This window comes from Talpa occidentalis, unplaced genomic scaffold (assembly GCF_014898055.3).
Source record: "Talpa occidentalis isolate TD23 unplaced genomic scaffold, MPIMG_talOcc4v2.1 talOcc4.4, whole genome shotgun sequence".
Taxonomy (NCBI): Eukaryota; Metazoa; Chordata; class Mammalia; order Eulipotyphla; family Talpidae; genus Talpa; species Talpa occidentalis.
In genome coordinates this window covers 30,556,059-30,571,193 of record NW_023604295.1, presented here as the reverse complement: position 1 = coordinate 30,571,193, position 15,135 = coordinate 30,556,059, and the positions used below count along the sequence as shown (strand labels likewise).

At 39.0% G+C, this 15,135-nt stretch overlaps 1 protein-coding gene across 1 annotated transcript in view; it reads right to left on the bottom strand.

Annotated features, from left to right (window-relative positions):
- Positions 1–14,900, bottom strand: part of KLHL24 (kelch like family member 24) — a 39,796-nt gene extending 24,896 nt beyond the window's left edge. Inside the window, exons 1-3 of the mRNA XM_037525180.2 lie at positions 14,844–14,900; positions 7,113–7,175; positions 1,110–2,080 (exon numbers count right to left, since the gene is read on the bottom strand). Of these exons, the coding sequence (XP_037381077.1) occupies positions 1,110–2,029 (920 nt within the window). The 5' untranslated portion in view covers positions 2,030–2,080; positions 7,113–7,175; positions 14,844–14,900. The remainder of the gene's footprint in view (positions 1–1,109; positions 2,081–7,112; positions 7,176–14,843) is intronic.
- Between the last annotated feature and the right edge of the window lie 235 nt (positions 14,901–15,135).

The following is a 15,135-nucleotide window of genomic DNA, read 5'->3' as shown; positions in this document are numbered from 1 at the left end:
CTTAAAAGACATATAATGTCATACTATGCTGTATTTGAATCACATCCCTAAATAATAATCAAAATTAAAATTAAAAAATGTGCTTTGAAAACTATGCAATAGCAAATTATAGAAAAATTAGAGAGCATGAAAAAATAAAAATAAGCACTAGTTTCACAACAAATGAATGTAACACTACTGAACTTAAAAAATGGTTAAGACAGTAAATTTTATGTTTTTTCCACAATAAGGACATAAGCTTTGTTAGAAAAGATTGTATCTGTTAAAATTAAGATGATGTGTTACTGTAATATTTCTTACACTAGCCATTTCTTAATGATTCATGGTAAATTACATTTACTATTATTCCTTTCATTTTGAAGGCATGGAGAGTGTTTTTCTATAAATCATAAAGTATATAGATGTTTTATAGAAGTAACTCATTTTAAGAAGTTATATAAATATAGTACTATATTTATTGCATTCCTACTCCTAAACATGCTTTCCAAATTCTCTTTAATAATGATATAATTTTTATAAACAGAACAAAAATTTAAAATTTAGATTGACATTAAATATAGTAACTGTGGCAATGAGGAAAGATTTGAGAATTGGATTTTACATCTGAGAATCCACTCAGTATTTACCAGCTTATTTATTACTGTACTTTTATATCTCGAGTTGTCTGATAGGAAGAAGGCAAGTCTGTAATGCACACGTTGTTTTATATAAGTACCTAAGTACTGGCAGTCCAAAGAGTTCTACCAAGGTCTTTGGCTACTTTATATGCAAAGACCCTTTGAAAAGAAAGTAGAATATTCTGGGACCCTACAAAGGTTAAGAGAAATGAGTAGAAATACATTAAGATATGCACAGTCGTGAAGATCCTTTGCCAACACCCTCTGACAAGTCAGAACAAGAATAAAAAATGCTATTATTGAATCTAATCTTCACTGGGCAAGACATCCTAATGAACTGCATAATTCATAACAAACATCAAGTTATATAAAAACACATGTACACAATATACATAAATGACTACAATGAGATTACATTCAGGAGGTTTAATGGTATTTTTAAAGAAAAAGTTTTTGTTAATTTTAATTGTAGTTAATTTGCTGTCATCTCACCTTCGTGGCCTAGTGCGTGGGGACATCATTTCATTTCCAAGTATGTGGTACCGTCTTGCTTCATGTAACAACTGGTAACACTCAGGAGAATTCTGGATCAATTGGTCCACCTCAACTGTTTGAACAAAGTAGTTGGGATGTAACAGAGGAAGTCTCACATGTGTTAAGAGCTCATGCAACAGTGGTCTTCTCAGATCGACAGCATGATAGACCCAACGCATGACGGCTTCAAAAACCATTTCCTCTTTACCAATAACAAGTTCATCGCTACAAATATAATCAATAAGTTCATCTTTGTCAAGCTCAAGAAATTCTTCATGCTGGGACACATCCTCAAAAGTCTGTAATGCAAAATTCTTGCATTTTGTGAATAGTGTCTTGAGTGAATGGGTGTCAGCAAAGCGCTGGATTCCTAAGCAGTTACAAGGATCAAGTTGCTCCTCCAAGAACTTGGCACACACATCACGGAGAACACTGATCTGAAAGAGGCTTGATGTCTCAAAGAGATACTGCACATTTTCTGTAGTGATCTTCACCTTTCCTGTATAAACATACTGCAAGAAACATTCCATAGCTTCAGCTAAAATTCCATTGATCTCCACTAACATTTCTCGGCTTTCTCTGTGGTCATTACAAAACATTGCTCTGAAGTAGCTACTGCAGGCTGAGAGAACAGCTCTATGGCAAGGAAATTCCTTTCCTTCCACACAAATGATAACGTCTGTGAATAAGCGGCTATCTCGGAATTCATTAAATATCTGGAGTATGTTTTCAGCATGGGATGATTCTGAAGAGAACTCTAAAAACTCATGAGCTGTCAGAGATTTAGGGTCCATTTCAAAAACTTTACGCTTAGTTGCTGGGGAATCACGCACCCCAAGATCCTCTCTGTTTAGTCTTCGTCCCAATATTAGTACCATTGTTACATCAGTTGACTATATAATTGTTGAGAAATTATCTTCTTTATGTGGCTAAAGCAAAAAACGAAACAAAAATATCTGAATATGAAAAAATTCAGTATTCAAAGTACATTTCATTTTGTTGTAAATACAACAATATAACATATATTTCATATAGGGCCTAGAACTCTTTCTCATTTTAATAACTTACAAACGAAAATTTTGAACTTGCACAAATAGAAATTAGGGGTAATCTGCAACAGTACCTCTTAAGCTCCCTCCCCAAAGTAATTCACTCTGTGAATTACTAATAACCCTGTCTCCCCTTTTACACAGCTAGGTTTCATCTATTGACAGAGAAGTGAAGTCAGAATGCTGTAAGACAAGAAATTTGATAGATTCAGAATCCTAATATAAATGGTTATTATCTTAATATAGTATTGCTAGAGTGGAATTAATTTATATCTATCAATAGTCTTTTAATATGTGTATTATTTCACCAGGAAGTCGTTTTCTAGCAACTGTCCTAAGGAAATTATCAGGAATACGTGGGAAGATTTATCTATAGATATGTTCAATGCTGTATCATTACTAGGTAATATTTAAGACAGCCTAAATCCCCTAAATAGGAGATTAGTCAGACCATAGTACATCTTAAGTAGTGGAACATAGTCTATGGAGTCATTAATAAGAAACATCTCCATAAAGGAATCCTCTTATAGTGTTGGTGGGAATGTAATCTGGTCCAGCCACTATGGAAAGCTGTGTGGAGATTCTTCAGAAACTAACAATGGATCTACCATATGATCCAGTGATTCTACTTCTAGGAATCTACACAAAGGGCACAAAAACACTAATTTGAAAGGAAACCTGCACTCCTATGTTTATTGCAGCATTGTTTGCAGTAGCCAAGATATGGAAACAATCCAAATGCCTCAAAATAGGGCCTCCCCGGTGGCGCAGCGGTTGAGCGCTTGGTTGCGAAGCTGCCCGCAGCCTCTGCAGCGCCGGTTCGATCCCCAGCTGCTCCCAGGCCACCGGAGGAGGGTCCCACATGGCGCGCAGACCTCTCCTGCCGCCCGCTGCGCCCCTCAGCAGTGTACTTCGGTCCTTCTGCCTGCTCTGCTCCCTGCTCTGGCTCTGGTGAATTCTCTCACTCTCCTCCCTTCTGACTGTACCCAGTGCTTGTATAAATAAATAAATAAATAAATAAATCTTTAAAAAAAAAAAAAAAGCCTCAAAATAGACAAATGGATCACAAAGTTGTGGTACATTTATACAATGGAATATTACTCAGCAATCAAAAAAGACAAACTCATGCAGTTTGCAGGAACATGGATGGAGCTGGGATTATGCTAGCCAAAATTAGAAGAAAACAGATCAACACTGGATTGTCTCACTTATATGTGAAACCAAACAAAAGGTCAAGAAAAAGTCAAAGCTAGCAAACTGATGGGTACAACTAAAGCATACAGCAAAGGAGGGGGCAGGAGGGGGCAAAACAGGGGAGAAATGAACACAAGGGAATATGGGTGATATGGTGGTAGGAGAACTATTGGTACTACAATGATGGAAGAAAAAAATTTAATTAATTAAAAAAAGGGAACATCTCCAAAACTCCTTCAAAAATGACTATGAATAGGTAATACATTGAGACATTTGGCTACAGTTACCAGTGCTCTTAAATTCTGATTTTAAGAGGCTTCTTGGATCCTAATCTTTTATTCAAACTCCAAATGTCAGTATGTGATCAAAAATTTATTTGTATTGGCTTAAGAGCACTCAGAGTAACTCATCTATTCTCATGCTCTCAGGATCTCATGTACAATTTCTTCTAAATGTCTCAACTTCTTCCTGAAATATTACAATAGTCAGACATTCAGGCCTAACTATGTCAACAAAAAGAAAAAGCTTAAGAATATTACAGATAATCTACAGAGGATGTAGACAGTCATCCCACATTCAAGTCACAAACACAACCTAGGCTTGAGTGTTAACAATCTCAATTAAGATTGGATTTTGTATTCCCTATCACACATTAAATTGTACCCTATTTTAAGTCTTTATATGACATAATGTGTAAGCAATTATGAAACATTAAAATCAAGAAGCCACCTTTTATTATATATATTATTTTTTTCATATCTTTTTCTTATCTTTGTTGTGTTTTCTCAATAGTTCTAATCAGTCAGTGACTATATTCTCTAGATACTACCAACTTTTATCACTTCCCTTACTGAGTTCACTTAATTTTGTCACTTATATCACTATCATCATTAAAAATACTTCACTAAAATTGTGTACCTACTATGTCAGATATTGTGCTAGCCCTAATTTTATAGAGATGTTTTGCTGTTCAGATTTTGTAAAATTTAGTTGAGACAAAGCATATTCATGAAAAGATAACACAAGATAGCACAGGCAATATAATACACTGGTATACATGGCAGAGTTCCTATTTAATTTTCTGTACTTTTACTTCTTCACATAAATTAGTACTTTACTTTGCTCGATTCTAGGTGACAAAATTTTCCCTAGACGTATGTGTACAGGTAATTTGAATTGCCCAGGGAAAAGTACCAGGTTATAACAACATCTGAAGGACATCTAAAAGGTTGCATTCCATATAGAATCTTTTCTCTTAAATTCCTCTCTTTCCCCCAGTTTTACAGGTATGGTCAGAAAAAATTCAGGCAATTTTATCAATCCAACAGAATAAAGACTAAGTAAAACAAATTCTATTTTCATCTGGGATCACTAGATGGGGATTCAGAGGCACTAAACTGATATGGAAATGCCTGCTGTGGATGAAATCCTGGCAAAACTGTTGAAGTTCTTAAAAATCTACCACTTAAGCTGAAGGGGCGGAAGAAGGAGAGGAATAACAGGGAGGGAAGAAGGAGCACAAGGGACTGAGGTGATGGTGCACGGGTGCACTGGTGAAGGAAATTCTATGGGGACTATACCTGGTGGGGGGGGGAGCAAATATTGTTTAAAAATTAAAAATTAAAAAAAAAAACCCTACCAGGTAAGGCTTTAGAAACTATAAAGAGTCAAATCTGTGTATGAACTAGTTTGATGAAGCCATGGAGGCTAGCTTTTCTTATATTAAAACACAAACAGAACAATATCAACAACACTAATTTTTTTTTTTTTTTGACCACTTACCATGTGCCTGGAACTTTCCAAACTGCTCATATGGATTATTTAACTTAATCCTCCTAATAACCCCATGAGGTTAATGGTACAATTAATGAAAAAGTTGAATTATAGCTTTAGGACTTTATATACAGGATTAAGAGATTTTTCTAAATAAGCAGGAACTATTAAAGGAAGTGAAAGACTGACAGGGATAAACTTTTCCCTCATTTCTAAATTGAAAACAACAACAGATGCCAAGTATACAAATAAACATGCAATTTATTTTCTGAATGCATAACAAAGGTATCTAATGTAATAAAACATGGCAGTGGAAGCATGTGTAGAAGGACGACTTAAATGAACACACAAAGTAATAATAAACCCAAAAGAATGCTTACAAAAGCTGTGTTTTTGTTTGTTTGTTTTGGGCTAATGTCAGCAAAGTATCACAATCAGTAAAATTAATTTCTCTTAAATTTGTGGACACATTTGTCTACACATGTTTTGGCTCAAGCAAGTTAGATTTTGAAGTGTAGTCTAATTATACTTTGGCGGTTTTAAGTAGCAGATCATTTTAATTCTAAAATGAATAAAATTGCATCTGAGTTTAATATGCTTCATTATTCATTTTTGTATCTGGTATTTGTAAGATAAATTTGGGAATACTATATTAAGTATTAAGTATCAACATAAGGCTGATTAAAACTTTATAGGAGTTAAGGGTCTGTCTCTTTATGCTAATTTTTGCCTCTTATTTTTCTAGCTGGTTCCTTGATTGTTGACTGACATTGTTTTTCACCCCATGTAAAAGTGAAAATCCTAGATTAGAACAACTATAAAATTACTTCATATTACAAAGTATTCAACAACAGCAAAAATCTTCATTTATTTTTATGGAAAGAGACTATCTTATAAATTTGGCTTGTTTCCTTCCAAGCAGCTTTGACCTGGCTGGTAGAACATGCTCACTCTGTGAAACTGCTCCCATTAACCAGTGTCTATACATTACCAAATATTAGTGACAGGGTAAATGATTTAACACAACAAGGTCTTAAGAATGAGATGCATTCCAAAATGTAGTTTTTGGGCTTCTGGATATAATTTACTAGCCTTGACTTTTCCATTTACACTAATTCAAGTGTTTTAATTTATAATGGTTAAAAATATACAGAAAAGTTCAATCACATCTTCAGTACTAAATCTAATATAGGTTTAATATTTACCATAAGTGAACTTACTCATAATCAAGCAAACAAAATTATAAATTGAATTCTAAAAATTCAGCAAATATCAAAACATAAATATTTCCATTAGGAAAAGCAACTAAGTAGGCACCTCTAGACAAAACAAGAAGAAAATATTTGTTCTAAAGGCATATAAGGATTGAAAGCTATATCTAGACAAGTTACTGGATGCACGGGTGATCAGACTGTCATGTCAATTGCTGACTGCCACCGTCAAATGATTTGTCTAGAAAAACTAGTGTCCCCTTCTTTTTTTCCTTCATTTCTCTATAAGTTTTATTTCTAGAACTACGCTTAAAAGAAGGCTTTTCTTAAAGAGATTCTTTAAAAAAGAGAGATTCTTCTGATTAAGGTACTTGAAGGTTTATTACCAACTTGCAGAACTTACAAACATTGCAGACCTAGTTTCTGATTCCTCAGTTTTTAAATTACGTGGTTTTGGCCTATGTCCCACCAGAAAAATGAATGTAGATAACTTATTTTAGTATCTCTAAGACTGGAGAAAAATGTAGAAAAGGCATGGAGAAGATCAGAAAGAAGTGGGTAAATATTTCATCTGGTAACAGAAATGACTGTGATGCTGCCTTCCGTTATAATACTGAAAACAGAATTGTTCCCTGTTACTCAGTTTGGCTTAAGAGACTCCTGTTCAAGAAAGGAAAATGGTTTAGTAATTTTAATAACAATGTTTAAGAGTTTATAATCATTATTATAAATACCTTGTTAGCATTTGCTTGATCAAAGTCCCAGTGAAAATATTTGTGTTGTTTTAATTTCCACACCTAAAATAAATGGAGAACAGCAACATATAAGTCAGATACTAGTCACTTCTTGTAGAGTTGGCATTTGCTAATTGTTTAAATAATTAGTTTTAGATTTCAATTTGACTGAAAGTTCAGTTTTGGATAGAAAATCATTACCAAGTAATAATTGCTTAAAGCGAATTAATAACTGTTATTTTACATACAAGTGAGTTTCCCTTTTTATTAACTCCCTTACTTGATAACTTTATCCTGCAATAAGGTTTCTTGAGTGAAAAGATGGGTAAACAAATATTCACATCAACATAATAATGGGATTGAGATGAGAAGGTATATATCCTGTGATTATTCTGCATTAGATATTCGAAGAGTATCTGATAACTGATGTTTCATCTGAGTTTGGGGCCAATTAAATAATTCTAAGAGTTGTTCTATCAATATTACCAAATGCAAAGCTTAATCATTAGCTATTACTGTGGAATCAATTTGAGAAAATCTCAAGCATTCTGGGTAATTCAGGAAAAGATTTATTTTTAATACTTAAGTTATCTAGATTATCCATATAAAATCTCCAAGCTTATCAAATATCTTATTAGGTTTTACAATATAAATGCATATTCTGATTTGTTGAACCTTACAGACTGAACACCTGTAGAAACCAACCAATGAATTTACCACAATTCCTTTTTTTATTTTTTTATTTTTTTATTTTTTTTTTTATTTTTTTTTAAAGATTTATTTATTTATACAAGCACTGGGTACAGTTAGAAGCGCAGGAGGGTGAGAGAATTCACCAGAGCCAGAGCGGGGAGCAGAGCAGGCAGAAGGACCGAAGTACACTGCTGAGGGGAGCAGCGGGCGGCAGGAGAGGTCTGCGCGCCATGTGGGACCCTCCTCTGGTGGCCGGGGAGCAGCCGGGGATCGAACCGGCGCTGCAGAGGCTGCAGGCAGCTTCGCAACCCAGCGCTCAACCGCTGCGCCACCGGGGAGGCCCACAATTCCTTTTTTTTTAAGTGGAAGGGGAGGAGAGGAATGCTTAAGAGAAAATACTAGAAATTTAAACAATGTACAGAATGGCAACAGTAATTAAACACACTAGTGGTTCTGTATTCTGGTCCCCACATCTATAAGCAGAATTCATAAATTCTTAACAAGTTGAGGCAAATTTGAAAGTTTATCCCAGAAGCCATGATATGGCCTATTTTTTTTCTTTATACAGACACAAATAAACATCTCTACACCCATATTGTGATTGTGAGGTGAATGTTATCTTGCATATTCCTTATTTTCAGATATGAATGTAACTCACATGTACCCCTGGATAAAGAATATTTCAATATTGCCAAATTAGGGGATCGTTAGTGCTAGCTAAGTGTTTCTTCCCAATATGCACTAAAATCCTCAACCAACATAGGGATTCACGGCCACTGAAGAAGTGTTTATAAAGAACTTACTGTATGTCATTGGAGTGGCAAATAATGGATTCAAATTCAAGTTTAGATTCTGTGAAGTTGGTTTAGATTAAAACTGAACAAAAACTCCAAAACTGACACTAAAATAGATTCATTTTCTCAGTGTTTCTAGCAGAATACAAATGTGGCAAACTCTTAACTAATCTGGTCTAGAATTATAGCTTAAGAATCAGAAAGACAAGGCAATTCATTTAGGCATATTCTTCAGAGTTTTAATTGTACCATTCTACTTATAATTTCAAATGTTATAAATTTGCACTCCTAAATTTTCAATTTAAAGCTTTACTCTTGGAGTAGTGTTTTCTGATGGTAGTTTTACAAATGTAGTATGTAAAGTCTAATCTTTAAACTGCATTTTCAATATTTCTAATTTTTCAATGGAATCACCAAGAAAATATTTACCCAACATAAGATATTAGAAGTTAGCTAAGAAGTTTAATTATTTTGTCTAGAATTATAGCAACTAATGATAGTACTATCCCATATTCACTAGAGCTGCATATGGTCAGTACATGATGACCTTGAATAATGAGAGAGAAATAAGAAATATCTGATGATGAGAAACTTAGGAGTGCTTAAGCAGTGTGCTCAATAACTAAAAGGAATACTATCTTCTCTGAAGTCAAGAACAACAAAAAAAATCTCAATTATCCACTCAATGTTTCCACTCTCTTGAAATTTTTTGTTACTATTAGTTCCCAACACCCAAGGAAGAAAATAGAATTGTTAGTCACCAGACATCACACCTGGCATCAAATTGCCCTATTGAGTCTACTTCATGCTTTCCTCTAGACTTAACATGCAAACTTAGTAACATTTGGTTTTATGCTGGCAACATTTTTCTTTTAGATACTGAATACTCTTTCATTTTTAAATTGCAAAACCTATAGGTTTATAAAATAGTTGTTTTTCTGTTAGCAAAACTGGTTTTGGTTCTCTTAAGAATTAGTTATATCTGCAAGGACACTATCTGGTACTCAGTTACTTGTCCAATATTTTAGATGATTTCTCTATGTATAAAAGCACTTCATAGTAAGTAATTTTTATTTATCTTAGTGGTAACAACTTATTTTCAGAAATAACTTAGAAAACATTCAATAAGAAGTAAAGGCTAATCACTTTTAAACATCAATTTAGTATCCTTTAAAATATACCAAATGCCAAAAAACTACAGTGTTTGGGTGATGAATTTAGGCAGTGATAAACTCTTTATTAAAAAAAAAAACTAAGATATTCTTAAAAGAAAGAATAAAGATTTTAAAATGCCAACAGTTTTCCACTGTCAAAATGGTCATCCTACCCAAAGCAATTTACAGATTCAATACAATCCCAATAAAAAAATCTCAATGGCATTCTTCAAAGAAATGGAACCAATATTACTGAAATTCATATGGAAACACAGAAGACCCTGATTAGCCAATGCTCTACTCATTAAGAAGGGAGAAAATGGTAGTATTATGCTTCCAGGCTTCAAACTGTACTATAAAGCTACAAAAATTAAAACAGCATAGTACGGGAACAAAACATACACACAGACCAATGGAATAGAATTGAGAGCCCAGAAATAAGGCCACACACACATGGATAGCCAATTTATGACAAAGGAGTGAAGAACATACACAGGAACAAGGAAAGCTTCTTCAATAAATGGTGTTGCCACATGCAAAAGAATGAAACTAGACCACTATCTCACACCATACACAAAAACCAACTTGAAATGGATAAAAGACATGGACATAAGACCTGAAACCATAAAATACAAGTAAGAAAAACATAGGCAAAATACTCCATGATATAAATTTCACAAATATTTTTATAGATTCATCCTCATTAGCAAGGAAAACAAAGGAGTATATAAACACCCGGGGCTACATAAAAATGAGAAGCATCTGTACAGCAAAGGAGACACTAACCAAAATGAAGAGACACCCTACTCCCTGGGAGAAAATATTTGCGCACCATATATTTGACAAGGGACCGACACAGAACCCCTACAGAGAGCTCATACAACTCAAGCAGAAATAAACAACCCAATAAAAATGGGCAGAAGAGCTAAATAGGCTCTTCTCCAAAGAAGACAGATGGCCAAGAGGTTCATGAAAAAATGATCATTACTTATTATAAGGGAAATGCAAATCAAAGCCACAAGAGATACCACTTCACAGCAATAAGAATGGCCCACAGTTTAAAAACAAACAAACAAAGGGCCTCCCCTGGTGGCTCAGCGGTTGAGCACTGGGCTGCAAGGCAGCCCACAGCCTCTGCAGTGCCAGTTCGATCCCAGGCCACAAAAAAACAAACAAACAAACAAAAAAACCCAAAGCCTCCCCCCCCCAGAAATAGGTGTTAGTGAAAGGGTGGAAAAAAAAAGAACCCTCTTAATACTGTTGGTGGGAATATAGACTGGTCCAGCCGCTATGGGAAGCAGTGTGGAAATTTTGCAAAAGACTAAAAACAGATCTGCCATATATAATACAGCAATTCCACTCTTCGGAATCTTCCCAAAGAATACAAAAACACTAATTCAAAAGGAAGTGTGCACTCCTATGTTAAATGCAGTACTACCTATAATAGCTAGATTATGGAAACAACCTAAATATCCGAAGGAAGATAAGTAGATCAAGACGATGTGGTACGTGTACACACACACACACACACACACATCTTCTCAGCAATCATGCCATTTTTTGTGATTAACATGAAGGGAGGATTATGTTAAGTGAAATAAGCCAGAACGAAAAAAGATAAATACCAGATGGTGTCACCTATGTGTGCAAAATAAGAGAAATTAAACAAAGGGTCAGACAAAGAAAAACTTTAAAAATAACACCTGAAAGCAGACCATAGATTTAAGGCATCCAAAAGTACAGAGGAAGGGGCAGGGGAGAGCACAATAGACTATGGTGGAGAGCTATGGATGCTTTGGTGGTGGGAGAAGCATGGTGACCACACCCAACGGGAGAAATTCTATACTTCAAAATATTAACAAGGATGCAGAACAATGGTACTTCATTAATAATTTTTTTCTAATATAAAAGTATAACAGAAATAAGTAAGTAAATAATGAACAGTTGCCAAGTAGCCACATACTCTTTAAGCCACATACTCATGTTACAGTCACAAGGGACATAAATGCATACAAAATGTATTTTTCATATGTATACTTATGAGGATATTTTATTTACATTTATCACTGCATAGTTCACACTTATTTATTGAAATAGATGTCCCAAATTTGTAGATAAAAGTATACACAAAAATAACTGCAGCCACTTATTTAATAAATAGTATTTATTTTTCATAGGTTTGAGCTTTGGGTTTTAATGAAATGGTAGAAAAACAAGGAAGTTAAGACAAAGGTATTTGAAAAAGCATTAAGGCTTTAGCAGCTAGGACAAAAGCCAGGAAAGTTTAAATTAAAGCTGATAATCATCCTTAGCTCAGAATATTATTTCTTCCTTTTGTTTACAGAGATTAAGTTGCAGGCTTTGTCATGAATCAGCAGGCTTTTGAGTGATTTCATTTTTTGTTTTTTTTAAAGTTAGGGGTTTGCATTTTGTACTTAGAGATATTAAATGCCCTCAATGCACAAATGAGGAGGCAGTTCAGGATCACAGAAATTGCTCCTTCTGGGTGTAGTCATCTCCACTAGAATTTTAAAAAGAGTGCATAGCTTGTAATATATACTCAGTATGAGTGGACAAGTATTGGAATATAAGCTCATAATACTGAATAGTATTAGAGTACTGTTCACCTAATTAAAAAAAAATGAAATAGTGCCTTTGGGGAAAGAATGAATGGACCTTGAGGCGATTATGCTAACTGAAATAAGTGAAAAAGTGAAATACAGATATGGGATGGTTTCACTTATTTGTGGAATATAACCAAAAAACTTAACACTGGCAAAGCACAGCAAAAAATGATTCTTAAACTGTAAAGAATATATTGGTTACCAGAGGAAAGGGGAAGGAGGGAAGTGGGGAAGGGATGGGATAATGCCTTTGGTGGAGGATGAGTGAAGCTTGTGTATATATCAGGTGTAAAAATTAACCCCTAAGTTATATAGACATGTAAATGGCAAATGAATAATAACAATAATAAAGAATGCACAACCAAAAAGGCACTGTTCTTGTTCAATTTCTGCTTCATCCAGGGAGCTCAATTTTCTGCTTACAGAAACGCACTAAGTCTTGGGTGAACTACTGATTTACAGGAAAAGAAAATCTGTTAAAATGAGAAAAAAATGCATCTTCAACGCTCTAAGGCAAAATGATTTTTGTACATTTTATTACTACCTTCTCAGTTTAGAAGTTTAAAACAACACATTTGAGGGCCTCCTTGGTGGCGTAGGCGGTTGAGCGCCGCACTGTGAAGCTGTCCACAGCCTTTGCAGCGCGGGTTCGATTCCCGGGCGGTTAGGGCGAGACCCACATGGCGAGGCAGACCTCTCCTGTCTCGCCCACTGCTCCCCTCAGCAGTGTATTTCAGTCAGTCTACCTGTTCTGCTCCCCACTCAGTCTCTGGTGAATCCTCTCACCCTCCCGAGCCTCTGGCCTGTACCCCTTCTTGCATAAATAAATAAATCTTAAAAAAAAAAAAAAAATTTGCAACATTTGCAACCCACTCACGGATTTTGAATTAGCCTGGGGTTAAATACATAGAAGCATGAACTATAATTCCCCAAACAAGGAAAATAGAAAACCTGTAACTTAGGAACTCATATAATTCTCATTCTTTAACCTCATTGAAAAGAAGCAGATTTTAAATCCATGTCGCATCAGTTTCAGCGGGGGGTGAGCACTCTTAAGTGTCGAATACTAAGTGTGACTTTTAAAAAGCCGCTCAACAAAGCAAGCGACTAATCATTAAAATTCTCTACAAGGAAGTGACTAGCCTCCGCCTCAAGGATGACTGTAAAGCACCGTAAAATGTGGTGTTAAGGCCCATACTTAGCTATTTAAACCTTGTTTATTTACAGAGCCGGCGCAGCGAACTCGCCGAAGGATTTCCTTCCCAACGTGCGCGCAGAGAAGGCGACACCGTGACGGGCCTGATTTTCCCGTCCCCGGGGGGCGGGTCCAGGCCCGCCCCGCAGCGCGGCGCCTCCGGAGGGGCAGCGGGCAGCGCGGGGCCTGCAGCCCGGGCCCTTCGGGGCAGGAGCGCGCCGCCGGCTCCGCTCGGGCCGCCGCAGCCAGACGCGAAGGCGCGCGCCCCCGCGCGTCCTCCAGATCACCTTCAGCGGGCGGGGAAGCGCCGCGGGCAGGTCCCCCTCACGACCAGGCTCGCCAATGTGCGCTCGGGACCCGCCCGGCCGTCCCGCCCGCGGCCGCCTCAGGCGCCCAATCGCCGCCGGGTGAAGTCTTCGCCCCGAGTGTCCAGAACTTGGGGGCGGCGGCATGAGGACCTAAATTAAGAAATGGAGTCCCGGAGTGCTCGGAAGTGGGAGGTCGGGCCCGGGCGCCCGCCCCTCCCCGGGGACGCACGCGCCGGGGCCCGGTTCCCGGCGCGCGCCCCGCTGCGCTCCGCGGTAAACAAAGGCTCGCGGGGGGTGGGGCGGGGTAGCGGTCAGGTGACGGCGCCGGGGACATTTCGCAATCGCTTTAATGGGGCTCCTCTGGCCCACAGCCCGGGGACCCTACCTTGACCCCGTCCGTCCTTCCCGATTGGACCAACGTTCGCCCCCACAAAACGGGAAGGCTTTTGGTTCGAGGCGCTCGCAGGCTGCGCTTCCGAGTACGAAGAGAGCAGCGCCCTTTCCGAGCCCGCCGCCAGCGCGCAGGCACCGTCTCCACACCCCACCCCACCCCACCCCGCCCGCCCGCAGCGGCTGCCACCCCCGAGGCGGCGGGGGACTCGCACCTGCTCCCCCCACCCTGCGGCCACCCCCTCCCAACCCGCCCGGGCGGGGCGCGCCGGCAGCGCCAGGGTTCCGGGGCGGTCGTGCCAGGAGGCGGGGGCGCCCTCCCTCCAGGGCTGCCGCCACCCAGCGGGGGTGCAGACCGCCGAGGGGCGCCGGGAGGCCCCCCGCCTCCGACAAGGGCCCTGCAGCCCCAGGCGCAATCTCTCCGCCGACCCCTCGTTTTGTCCCGAGAGGCCGATCGCCGCTGGCCCCCCTCCCGCAGACACCCCGGCGCTCAGGAACTCGGCCGCCCCCCCGCCCTCGGCTCCGGCCGCCGCCTCGCCTTTCGGCTGGGCCCGAGCTGCCACCCCCGGGTACCTCGCGGCGAGGGCTGGACGCGGCCAGCAGCGGCGGCCCGCTCGGTCCCTCTGCGGCCCGCGGCGCAGCGCACTCTGCAGCGCCGGCGGCTCCCCGGGCTCCAGCCGCAGCCGCAGCTCACAACAAAGGAAACATGTGACCGTCCCGGCCAAAACACTGAGCGTCACCCACCCCTGGCCAATCCGAGTGGGCACCCTCCGCCCTGGGGCGCCCTGGGAGCTGTAGTTCCCACTCCCGGGGCGCCGCCGGGACCCCAAGAGTAGTCCAGCTGCGGGCGGGTGTCGGGCGCGGA